We start from the raw sequence: 12,716 nt of genomic DNA, 5'->3' as shown, positions 1-12,716 counted from the left end.
AATTCTCCGTGTACGTCACTTGCTGCTCCACTTTGAATGATACACATTAGGTTGTTAATGATTGTACCTTCCTTCAGGTTTGCCGTAGAAATTTCAAGTTTGTTTTCTTTTGTTCAGAATAGTGTAAGCTTTCATTTAAATATGGTTTCAGATGAGTGTATCAATAACCATGTATTTTTTTAGAAAAATAAATGACTAAGTTCAAGAGCGAATTGTGTGCAATGCCCCCCCCCTTCAATTTCCACCCAACTTTATATGTAGGTAGCTCAGAGTGGGTACTAATGCCTGATGGGAAAATTGGGATGGGCAGTTCAGAGACAGGGTGATGAAAATCATTTGCATCAAATGACATTAAAAGTTAATCTTATTTAAAATGCTTATGTATTTAGCACAAAGCCTGAAGTACAATATGTTTTAAGGTATAATATTCAAGATTTCTGTTCACTATGTGTAAAGGTAAGCATAGGTGTAACCTGGCGGGGGCAAAGGGAAGCATTTGCCCCCTCCCAAATTTATACATTAATTAAAATTTACAAATAATAATTACAGTGGAACCCTGATTTCAAGTTCCTCGATTTTACATTTTCCTGCATTTTACATTCAATCTTGATGGTTCCAACATAGCAAATTGCTAAGAAATTTTCCTCAGTTTTACATTTTCTCGCATTTTAATTTTTTTCAGCTTAGTTCCCCTGAATAACGTAAAATGAGGTTCCACTGTATCTAAGTTAGTTTCAACTGTCTTCAATTTTTTAAAAACTATAATCATCATTATTAGCATTCCCAAGTTTAGCAATTTTTCTTCGAGAACATTCCTTTTGTGCATTTTATCTCAATATGGAAGTTCTTTTTTTGGCTACTCTTCATGGGGATGCGTAGTGTGAAATAAGAATAAATAATACACATTTGTGCTGATTGAAGTTTTTCCAAATGGAGCTTTTTGCCACTTACCACAGAAAATCTCCTTGTGATGGGGTGGTTGGAACAGTTAAAAGACTTGTATAGACTTTTACTGTAACAAGTAATAAATGCAACAATGATGTACCAATTCCGTAGAAATAGTATTCAAGGCATAAATTTCTTATTAATCACGTAAGGTTAAATGACAACAACTTGCAGTACAATGTGTCAGTACTATACAGCAGCACCAAGAAGATTAAGTATCCACCATTTTGAACTTAGGCTACAGGCTATTTACAGTGTTCGGTAAGTTACAGTTACAGTTACTGGTACTTTGAAAGGAACTGTGAGTTACTTTACAGTTACTGTGAAAGTAACTTACAGTTAATGATCATTGACTTTTGTAAAAATTTCACACAATCAATGATCATGAAGACTTGTATTTCTAGTTGAGTTTACTTATGTTTCTAGTACATAATATGTCTTCATATATTTGCATTACTACTGCAAATAAATGATGGAACACAGAGTCAGCTTTGCTTGAACGATTTTATTTAAGAAATCATTTGTATGCTGACCACGGTATTTTGAATATGGTGTTATGATACCACTTGCACCTTTTTCTTTCTCCTCCATTCCAAGTTCAACAAGATCCAAAGATCCACTCCTTCAACAACGACTTTTTCCTAGCTCGACAACCACACTCCAAACTAACGCAGCAGTCCACCAAAAACACTGAAGTTTTCACATACAATTAGAAATGAATTGAAGTAAGGCGTGGATGTTCTGAAGTTAGCATGCAACAAAGCATAGCTTCCTTGTCAGGCCAGCAATTCCAAGAAAATCCTTTTACGTAGCATCCAGAGAAGGAACATATATATTTTTTTATAGTTGGGAACAGAATTGTCAAATTTAGCTCCTCCCCTACTGCAAAAAGTAACTCTCTTACCGTAGTTAACGATACAGTTATTTACTTTTAAAAGTCGCTAGTTAAAGTTAGAATTCCTAAATAAAAATTGAATGTTACTTGTAACCAATTACTTCGAAACACTGGTTGTTTAACAGACAATTCAAGAATAATTAGTGCTGATGAAATATGTTTTGTATAACTGTATGGTTTGACTGTTGTGTAGAAGTGGCTTTCTGAATTCCAACTCTAAACAATTATGTAGTAACATGTGTGTGCGACTCAAACTTGTTTGTAAGATTGCTTCAAATGTCCATGGGAAAAAGGAAACACAGCAATTAAATTCTTGCATCCACTTGGTCAATCAACTTCCTACCACTGACCACAAAGTATTCTGTGTCCAGTGGACATTAACAACATAAATGGAAGGGCATATGTACCAAGGGCATAAGTCAAATACTTTAGTGTATTCGAAATGGTCAAAATATTCTTCTAAAATGTGAACGGCACATGAAATTTTGGCAATGCATCTACAATAGAGTAAGTATTATTAGTTACTATCTTCATGGGTGTAACTTGGGAACTATCTTTGGGTTGAGAGAATCACAGAGTTTTCCATCCCACAAAAATAGTGCCCAGGATTATTTGCTAAATACATGTGAAAAATCACAATTATTACTCTTTATTTGTTTGTGCCAGGAGGTTCACAAAATATATTTAACTTGCAAATTTTAATTAATGTATAAATTTGGGAGGGGACAAATGCTTTCCTTTGCCCCGCCAGGTTACGCCTATGCTTACCTTCACACATAGTGAACAGAAATTTTGAATATTATACCTTAAAACATATTGTACTTCAGGCTTTGTGCTAAATACATAAGCATTTTTAATATAATTAGCTTTTAATGTCATTTGATGCAATTGATTCTTTTATCACCCTATCTCTGAACTGCCCATCCCAATTTTCCCATCAGGCATTAGTACACTCTGAGCTACCTACATATAAGGTTGGGTGGAAATTGAAGGGGGGCATTGCACAAAATTTGCTCTTGAAGTTAGTCATTTATTTTTTTAAAAAAATACATGAAACTATACATAAAAATACATGGTTATTAATACATTTATCTGAAACCTTATTTATATGAAAGCTTACACTATTTTGAACAAAGGAAAAGAAATTTGAAGCAAACCTGGGGGAAGATACCATTATTTATAACCTAATGCATGTCATTGAAAGTGGAGCTGCAAGTGGCATACACAGAGATTTTAAAAAGCACGTAACTTCTGAACCCCTTGACCAATCTAAAAAAAATTTTCATTTTTGTAATCTGTATTAAATGTTCTATAAGTATACTGAATTTCATCAAAATCGGAGATGGTGGGTGACATGGGATGGCCCTCTTAGTGTTTCCAGTCAAACATTAGAAGGCTTATCAAAGATTCATAATGAGTACGTGTGTAGGTCATTATAATACTAATATAATTGTTGCTTTTATTGTGTAATTAGTGAGTAATATGTTTTGATTTTCCATAAGCATATCTTGCTGTGATTTTAACACAATAGTTTTTGTTCTTACAGATTCAGCAGCCTAAAGTAACGTCTGTTCTGTCAGAGCCTCAGAGAGCTTTGCTAGGAACGATTAATGCTGGTCAAGATGCCATAGCAGCAGCAGAGAAGGAATTGGCTTCAAAGGCCCAACTTCCAGAACTTGGATCAGATCCAGTAAGTACTGTTTCACTTTGCAGATAAGTCAGGGTTCAAAGCTGTGAATGAAAGGAATGTGTGTTCTACGTACTGCATTCTAAGTGTGCTGAAGCTGATGATGGCACTGAAATTAATAGTTGATAAATTCGCAAACCGGATAATTTAAAATATTGTTCTGCACAATCAACTCCTGTCTCTCCTTCTCCAAAAAGAAGATGGTAAAATTTCAGCACAGACTACCTGTTCCAAAAGAACTGTTTTTTTTACACCCACTTCAAGCATGTTATAGATAAATTAATACCATCTTGATTAACCCACTATTAGTATCTACTTCAAGAACAGACCATTGCCTTGCAGTGTGAATGTAAGCTTGAAATTAAAAAGGTTGGTTTCATTCTTGCATTTTTCATGATAGGAATTGTGTAATGTGCCTTTATAGAACACTGCATGTCAATCTCACTTCTTATATTCTCAAGATAAGTATTGTAGCTGATGTGGGCCAAATGTGTTCCAAAATACATCATAACTATATTGAATTTGAGCAGGTGTGTGTGTAATATTCAACTCACTTTTGCAGGCCTCATTGAGATGGAAGGAGACCACCCTGGACACCAACAAACAAAATGTCAGTTCCCAGATTGCTGCCATGAATGCAGCAACAGCCCAGGTTGTCACTTTAACTTCAGGTAGGCACCATTTTTCCTTATTATTGCATGATCGTTTACATTTTTGCTTATAAGTTTAACTTTTTCTGCTTTGTTATTATTTTTATCATCTTTTGAGATATATTTTGTCATACTCATATTGAAAAGAGTCATTGGGCAATTTTTTTTCCCTGATAAATTTATTTAAATATGGGTGAAACTTAGACCTAAATATCTTAATGTTCCGGTAACATAGTTTATAATAGATGAAAATCGTTTCATTTATAGCATACTAGCTGATTACCCAGCATTGCCCGGGTATTTATTTATCCCAATCTTCTATTAGACAGGAAAATAATGAATTCTATCTATAGTGTAAAATGTAACTAATTTTATTTACATGTACTTAAAAGTATAAGTACAGTATACAAATTATAAAGTAAAATCTTTTACAAATTCACTATAATGTTAATTTAACTCAAAACTTGATTATAAACAACATTTTTAGTTTCACCTTCAGGAGCAAGAATAAATAAACTGAACGGCATTGGGAGTGTCACTATTCATCTTAGAGAACCATAAAGCTATGGATTTCACACTAATATCGGTCGTTTTTGATTATTTTTACATGTCACCCCCTTCCCACCCCCACCCCTAGGGGAGCCAGGGATGTCTTACCCCCACACTATTTTTTTCCAGATAGTAAGTCATATGTGTACCAAGTTTGGTTGAAATTGCTCCAGGCGTTCGAGAGTTATGCCGGAACAAATATACGTACATACATCCATTTTTATATATATATAATGCACAGGTTACATTTACTTGAGAACTACTTGACGTATTACAATGTAACAAATGCCATTCTTAATGATTTTTTCCATACTTTCAAATGAGCTGAAAATAAAATGGGGTTTCCATTAAAAGAAAACAAACTTTGTGTTGAAAATCGTACTTCCTTACGTAGTTGAACGTATTGTGTCCACTAATTTCATGAGCCCCTCTCATACCTATATATCTGCAAAAGCAGTTGTTCACGAAATATTTCAGGTCGCAATGTTAGATGAGACACCCTGTATATAGATTTTGATACATCAGTGTCCATTGTCAGGATTCCCAGTTCAAATCTTAGTTGAGTCGGCATATTCCATCAACTTTTCATTTCATAATTTCAGTTTCTAAAAAGTAAATAAAAGTAAACTCCATAGTTCAACAGCCCTTCGAGGATAAGGACCAGGGCTTGCGAAGCAACTTTGTCATGGGGTGATGTCTGATCAGTGCATTGAGTCCCATTCTTGTTGTTCTGGATTTTGAGACCAATATTTCAGTTTGTCAAAGCTATTTAGTTTACTGTTGTTAGAATGTGTGTAAAACCAATTTTTAATACAAGTAAAGTGGCAAAACAATTGAGTAACATTTCTCTTACACTGGTAGCTAGCAGAAAGTGAAATTTTGAAAGGTCACAAACAGTGACACTGCTCAGATATAAGGTACAGCCTGTAGTTTTCCAGTTGGTTCTTAGTCTTTCATTGTTGAGAACTCCTTGAATGTAGGAAAGAAGGCCTATTGCCTATGAAAATCAGGAAAGTGTAAAGTGTGTGTTAATTTTTAATTCGCTTCATATATCTTGAAAGAAAGAAGGTTTACGTATGTTGTATTAATTGTTCTTATATCCTTTTGTAGGACCACCGGATGAAGTTGATCATACAGCAGTTGGTGCTGCCATCACAACCATCACAAGTAACTTGCCTGAAATGACACGAGGAGTTAGGATGATTGCTGCATTGATGGAAGATGAGAGCACAGGGGACCGTCTGCTGGATGCTGCCAGGAAACTTTGTACTGCGTTTAGTGATTTATTGAAAGCTGCAGAACCAGAGAGCAAGGAGGTAAGTGTACAAATGAATAAGGAAATTTGACATACCTGAAGATGCATTTAAAAGTATTTGTGATAAACATATCATTAACTTTTTGAGGTTCTAAATGTAATGCAATTAGGGATGATATTAGCCAATGTAGGCATAGCTGTGTAATGTATTGTGCCCTTAATTTACTGATTCAATAATTCTATAAATAGCCTATTACAAAATTCTGCCAATTTATTTGTTAGTGAATATAAAGTTAATTTGTAAATATCTATATGTTCGGTTACTTAACACTTTAATTACTATCTGATAGGCATGACCTGTCACCATGTGTATCAAATTTATACAAAACTTGAAGACAGTGTGTATAACTGTATAGTTCTTATGCACAGATGCTTTGAAAACAAATGTTGGTATGAAACTACTTCGTTATTAGAGGGTGTGTATAATTGATATACACATGGCCTAGGGAAAAAGAAAAAGTGAATTACACAGGCCATGTACATAATAATTATACCCACCATCAAAATAGCTTCGTCCTCCAACAAGAAAATGCAAAATTTAGCCTGGCAGTTAAACTGTTAAAGACGAAATATATTGCAAGCAACTGATCACATACAGTAATTAAGGAGCTGAAAGAACCATTCAGCTGCTTCAAGAAAAATTTACAATTTAGTATTGGATTGGTTATTAGTACTCATCAATTTTATTTATATCTGCACTTTATCAGTATTGGCCAATTTACATATAGGTAATACATATCTTGTGTAAATGATCTCAGGAAAAGTTCTGCAAAAGAAACACTAAGTTTGAAATTTATAAGCAGGCTCAATTATATGAATAGCTGGTTTACTTTCGTATATATTTTCAGCCAAGACAGAACTTGTTGAATGCAGCAAGCAGAGTCGGTGAAGCATCACACCAAGTTCTCAGCACAATTGGAGATGAAGATGAATCAAGCCGAGAATTGCAGGACATTCTACTGGGGTTGGCGAAGGCAGTGGCCAACACGACAGCAGCCCTTGTTCTGAAGGCCAAGAACATCGCTGCTACATGCGAGGACCAGAACACTCAAAACAAAGTGATTGGGGCTGCCACACAATGTGCCTTGGCTACTTCACAACTTGTAGCATGCGCTAAGGTAAATTTTAGTGGATAATTGCATTTTTCTTACTTTCAAAAACATTAAATTTTGAAGGATACAAATAATAAGTGGAAAGATTAAACAAAATTAGATAATTTAGTAGTCATAATATTAATTTTAAGTATATTATACATACTGTGTACATAATTTCAAAATGATGTCACATTTTTTTTTTAAATTTGCAGGTTGTTGCACCCACGTTGTATAGCCCAGCTTGCAGAGAACAGCTTGTTGCAGCAGTCAAGGAAGTGGCACGTGCTGTTGAAGGTCTGGTGTCTGTGTGTCATGAAAGTTGCACAAATGAGCAGTTACTTAAAGAACTAAGTCAGGCAGCTGCAGAAGTTACTCGCACATTAAATGACTTACTTAATCACATCAAGTAAGTAATATATGAAGCCATGTGGACATAATAGGCAACATATAATAGGACATTAAAGAAAATATTTTACAGGCTATTTTCTGAAACTGAATTGATTTTTATGGAGCTGTGCTGTTGGAATAGTGCATTTCAAAGAATGTGGATCTGAATTGCATTTTAAGAAAGTAATGTTCGAATCAAGAGGACAGGAGTGGAAGTATGATTGCACATTTTTTCGAACTCACCATTGTGAAGTAGTGTAATCAGAATGATCCTCAAAATGCATACATTCAAATTTAAAAGCATTTAATAGTTCTGTCTTGTGGAATCCCTCTTGAAACTATCTCACATTTTGGAGAACAACTTGCCTTGTGTTTTTCAACATTTCTACAGTTCTCACTTCACTAATGCACAGTCCAATTGTCCAACAGCACTTTCCCCACATGAGCAAAAATGTAGTAATGATTCTTGTTTTGGTCATTTTCTCCAACACATAAAATTTTATAGTTGCATGAACTATCGTATTCCTTTCTCTTAGGTGAAGTGTTTCTTTGTGAACCTTTGCAGGTTAAGCACACGTGATAGGGCCAGAGAAAGTGTACAGGAAGGAGCTGTAGAAACTATTCTTGTTGCTACTGATCGTCTGTTCGCTTCCACTGGCGATGCTGGGGAAATGGTTCGGCAGGCACGAATCTTAGGCCAAGCCACTGCACAACTGATCCAAGCTATTAAGGTTAGCACTGTACATGATTCAACATCACTTCTGCTTTGTAAATAATAATATGAGTGTGGAAATAAGGGTTTTTTCACATTTAAGTATCTTACATGGCTGTGTGAATAAATATTTACTAACACCCATTGAATTATTAATTTTCGGGGTATGCTTGATTTTTAGGCACTTACTTTTCAAATGTGCAATGATGTACAAAAATAAGTTGTAGAAGGGAAACTACTTATCGTCGAGAGTTTTTTTTTAATAGGGAAAGGCCATGTTCTTGTGGGGAAGTGAAATATTTTCATCTTCCTTTCCAATAAGCATAGTTGGAGAAAGAAAGTCTAAATTTTACCCAAATTTGTTCATTTTGTGAGCCCGTATGATCAAATCAAAATTTTACTCCATGCTGAAATTCTTGCCATTCCACCCAGAATAAATCAAAAATCAAACCCTCTACGACAAACAGTTTTCATTAATTGTTTTTTGTACATATGATCATATTTGAAAAGTCAACAATTTAAAATTTAAATCGATTAAAAAGAAATGATTTTCAACAAACCTACAACACTCATTGTGCACTGAAGTTCAAATATTTCTTATACCTCCACATGTATATAAATGAAAAAGAAAACAGAAGTGAATATGAAGTCTTGTTTGAAGGAAATAATGAGAATCTTTGTCACATGCTGCTGGTTCTAAAAGGTACCAGCTGCAATTTAAAGATTAAATAATGTTATTTAAGTAGTTGAAGTAGTTTAGCAGTTCCTAAAGCAACAACAGTGTTAACCAACATTCAATATAAGCACCATTGATAATTTGTGAAAGAAATCCTTCTTGGATGTGCTCGACATTTTCTTCAGAAGTCTGTGAAACCCTGCTTCTTTTACTTCTAATGTCCATAAACATTTAAACCATGTGTAGTTAGTTTGAGAAGATATTTCCTGTTGTAAAGAGTTCTGAACCTTCACTGGGCTTATGTATGCAGCTGATTTTGTTTCACTAAACCACTCAATATACTCGTTTCTGTTGAAAGAATACTAAACTTAGCAAATGTGTCATACCGTGGTTCTCACAACAACTGAATGATGATTGCTCCAGATAACCTTGTTTGATCATTCAATATATACTAATATAGGGTGGTTTCTTTTCTTTTTTTTTTATTCTTTTTTTTATTGTAGAATTAATTCTGAAATGCACATATGAATGGAAGGATTATTAATTTCCTGGATACCATAATATCTTTCCTACTTTATGTTGAGATTTTTCTATCACAGAAACAAGTAATTTTACACCTACATATCTTAAAATGTTATTTTTTCTTGTGCAGGGAGAAGCTGAGAAACAACCTGACTCTGAGTTACAACGCAGGCTTTTGGCTGCAGCAAAGGTGCTGGCTGATGCAACTGCAAAGATGGTGGAAGCAGCCAGACTTTGTGCCTCTAACCCACATGACGCTCAACACCAGAATCAGCTGCGTCAAGCTGTGGAAGAACTGCGAGCTGCCACGACAGCGGCTGCCACTCCTGCTCTGCGCAAGAAACTAGTGAAGAGGCTAGAGGTAAAAGTGGAAATAATTCATTCTTTTTCTTGCATGGTTTAAAATTTATCCCAACTTTGCAGAACAGCATATTAATATGTACTTTTTTTATTCAATCCTTTTAAGTCATGATGCCTTTCAACATTAAAAAAGACCATGACATATGCTAGAATTTGGTCCAGAATACTCTGGAAATTCATAACAATTCCATGAATTATATCAAAATTATTATGTGAAATTTTGGAGACAATATGGTGGTGTGAAAAGTTATGCTCAACCTGGGTCTTTGGCATCTTGTGTCAGAGCTCAGACTAACAACCAAGCCAACCTCCGACCTTCCTACAATTTCCACACTTTAGATCTCTGGTAAGTTCACTCCAAGTATGTGGAAATTGGGGGAAGTCGAGTGGTCATTGACACAGAATGCCTAAGGCCATTCAATCCTTGGATGATCCAGATAATTTTCGTATTAAGTTAAAATATATCCTTCCATATTGCAGATGAAATGTTTGTGAATAGTCAAATTCATGTTTGAACAAGATGTATACTTCCAAGTTTTTTCATATACTGTAATCATTTATGCCCAATTATAAAAGAACTCAAGCTTTTCTGTTAATTTTATTGTATGCAATATTTTGGGTTGATGTGTGTTAACCAAGACCTATGTTGTTTTGCTACTTAAATACCCACAGTTGCATGCTCAGAAAATTAAATAATTATCAGAAAATTCATTATTTGATAAAATTAATATTCTTTCTAATCAACGAAAAGCTCATGTAAGCTGTCACACTTGTGATGTGATGGTCACTTTGTGTCGTCCTTACAGCCCTCTTAATTCTTCTTAACAGGCAGCAGCCAAGCATGCAGCGGCTACTGCTACCCAATGCATAGCAGCTGCACATGGAGCTGCTCCTTACAACAGCAACAGAGGCTCACAGGAGGAGCTGATCTCTGACTGCCAGGCCATGGGAGATCATATACCAAGACTTGTTGAAGGTGTCAAGGGTACAATGTCTGCACCGGAAAATCCTGTAACACAACTCACTCTCATTAATTTCAGTGAACAGTTCCTGCAGGTAATATTATTTTGATTTATCTACCAATTAGACAAAATGTTCTTATTCTGTGAAGCAACCATGGTGCAATGACTATAACAAAAAGGAGATTTTTCAGCTTAGTCTTATTTTGTTACAGCTGTTTATTTGCAATTTTGAATGTACTTGCAATAATATAATTACCTAAATTAGTTGAAAGATTCCATGGTGAATGAACCTCATGTGAATAGACTCCTAAATATGAAGTATTCATCCATAAATTTAAATGGAAAATGTAAGCAAACCAAACTTAAAATGCAGGAAAATGTAAATTCGGGCTTCCACTGTATCAACTCCACAGTGGGCAATACTGTGCACCTTTAACATCATCAGTGTTTCAAAGCCAAAAAATTCCATTACAGTATCACTGAAACAGTTCCTACAGAGTTAAAAGAGCAGAAACGAAAAATCTGGTGGAAATATGGTAACTTTTCTAATGTTATGGTATGCCAGAGATCAAGGTTTAAATCCTGGTTGACCTTGCATTTCTTGTTTCAGTTTATATGTAGTTCATCTCCTGTGTGTACCTAAACATAACATTAGTAATCTTAATTTACATGACATTTCGGTGGATCCCTTCATAGTTAACACATACACACGTTATTGTAACTGGACAAGACTTGAAAGGAAAACCAGCAGTACAAGTACGTAGATGTAGAAGCATTAAGTTACCTCAACAGATTCTCCAGTTATAAATGCGGCAGTTCTTAGATGGAAGCAATGTGAGCTCTGTAACTGCAGAAGTTCTACATTCTGAAAATTATTTTGCTACATATCACAAAGATCAGACTGAACATCTTGGCCTGTAAGTGCCTTAATTTTACAGTTGGTGGTATAAAGAACTTACATGTAGCCAGTGAGTATTTTTTCATGTTGTGGCCCATGGAGCATCTGATATTATACCAGTCATATAATCATACTTATTTTGAATGCTTTTCACGTGAGTTATTGCATTTTTAGTTCATTGTATTGTACTGACAATCCCAATAATTTTTATTTTACTTGCTTTCTTGTTGAGTTGGTGTTTTAAGTCCACTTTATGCACAGTAAGGCTAATCGGGACTGGACCTACAGTTTAAAGTGGGATCCGAACCACTTGTGCCTCCACTGGGTATCGAACCTGGGACCCCTTGATTACAGGGCGACGACGCTACCACTGCACCATTGGGGAGGCCCACTTGCTTTCTTGTTTTTCTCTCAACACTTTCCTGAGATTAGTAAGGTTTGTTAAGAATTTGTATTGTGATTATTTTTAACTGAAAGAATTTTCATTATTTATATGTATTTTTTTCAATTTCATTATAGCAGAACTTTTTTGTACATTCTACTTACAGCCTGGTACACGAGTTGTCCAGTCGGTGAGAGCAGTACTGCCAACTGTTGGGGACCAAGCATCTGCCATGCAATTGTCAGGTACTTCTCAGCAATTAAGCTCTGCCCTGAGTGACCTGAGGTCTGCTGTGAGCAGAGCCCGTGAAGCTTGTGGTGGTCTGGAGCTAGACTCTGCTTGCGACCTTATTCGAAGCCTACAGGAAGAGCTGGTGGCCTTCAGGCGAGCTGCTGAGAGAATGGAACTTCGTCCTTTGCCAGGAGAAACGGTAGGTTGACACAGAACCCTTATGTCTCAACAAAAATATTTTAAGTTCATCACATAATTTTATAAAGATGCACAGTAGGGGTCACAGTATAAAACTAAGTGATTAAAGTTGGGTATACCTGAAATCCATGAAATCATGAGAGGAATGCAAATATTCCATGTTCTGCAATATAGGCCAGGATGTTTATTAATTCTGTGAGAATAGTGTGTGTCATGTATTGAGTTCTTAGAAAAGTAACAAGTGTATGGTATT

General features: G+C 35.4%; 1 protein-coding gene across 4 annotated transcripts in view; it reads left to right on the top strand.

Moving 5' to 3' along the window:
- Nucleotides 1-12,716, top strand: part of rhea (Talin_middle and talin-RS domain-containing protein rhea) — a 155,975-nt gene that overhangs the window by 92,317 nt on the left and 50,942 nt on the right. For all 4 annotated transcript variants that reach the window (XM_083136732.1, XM_083136723.1, XM_083136740.1 and 1 more), the window contains exons 13-21: nucleotides 3,387-3,530; nucleotides 4,090-4,198; nucleotides 5,837-6,042; nucleotides 6,890-7,159; nucleotides 7,348-7,541; nucleotides 8,088-8,253; nucleotides 9,563-9,793; nucleotides 10,621-10,848; nucleotides 12,201-12,464. In XM_083136732.1, coding sequence (XP_082992858.1) covers nucleotides 3,387-3,530; nucleotides 4,090-4,198; nucleotides 5,837-6,042; nucleotides 6,890-7,159; nucleotides 7,348-7,541; nucleotides 8,088-8,253; nucleotides 9,563-9,793; nucleotides 10,621-10,848; nucleotides 12,201-12,464 — 1,812 coding nt within the window. The remainder of the gene's footprint in view (nucleotides 1-3,386; nucleotides 3,531-4,089; nucleotides 4,199-5,836; nucleotides 6,043-6,889; nucleotides 7,160-7,347; nucleotides 7,542-8,087; nucleotides 8,254-9,562; nucleotides 9,794-10,620; nucleotides 10,849-12,200; nucleotides 12,465-12,716) is intronic.

The sequence above is a fragment of the Lepisma saccharinum genome, chromosome 1 (genome assembly GCF_977018435.1).
Source record: "Lepisma saccharinum chromosome 1, izLepSacc3.1, whole genome shotgun sequence".
Lineage (NCBI taxonomy): Eukaryota > Metazoa > Arthropoda > Insecta > Zygentoma > Lepismatidae > Lepisma > Lepisma saccharinum.
This window is presented reverse-complemented; position numbering and strand designations above follow the sequence as displayed.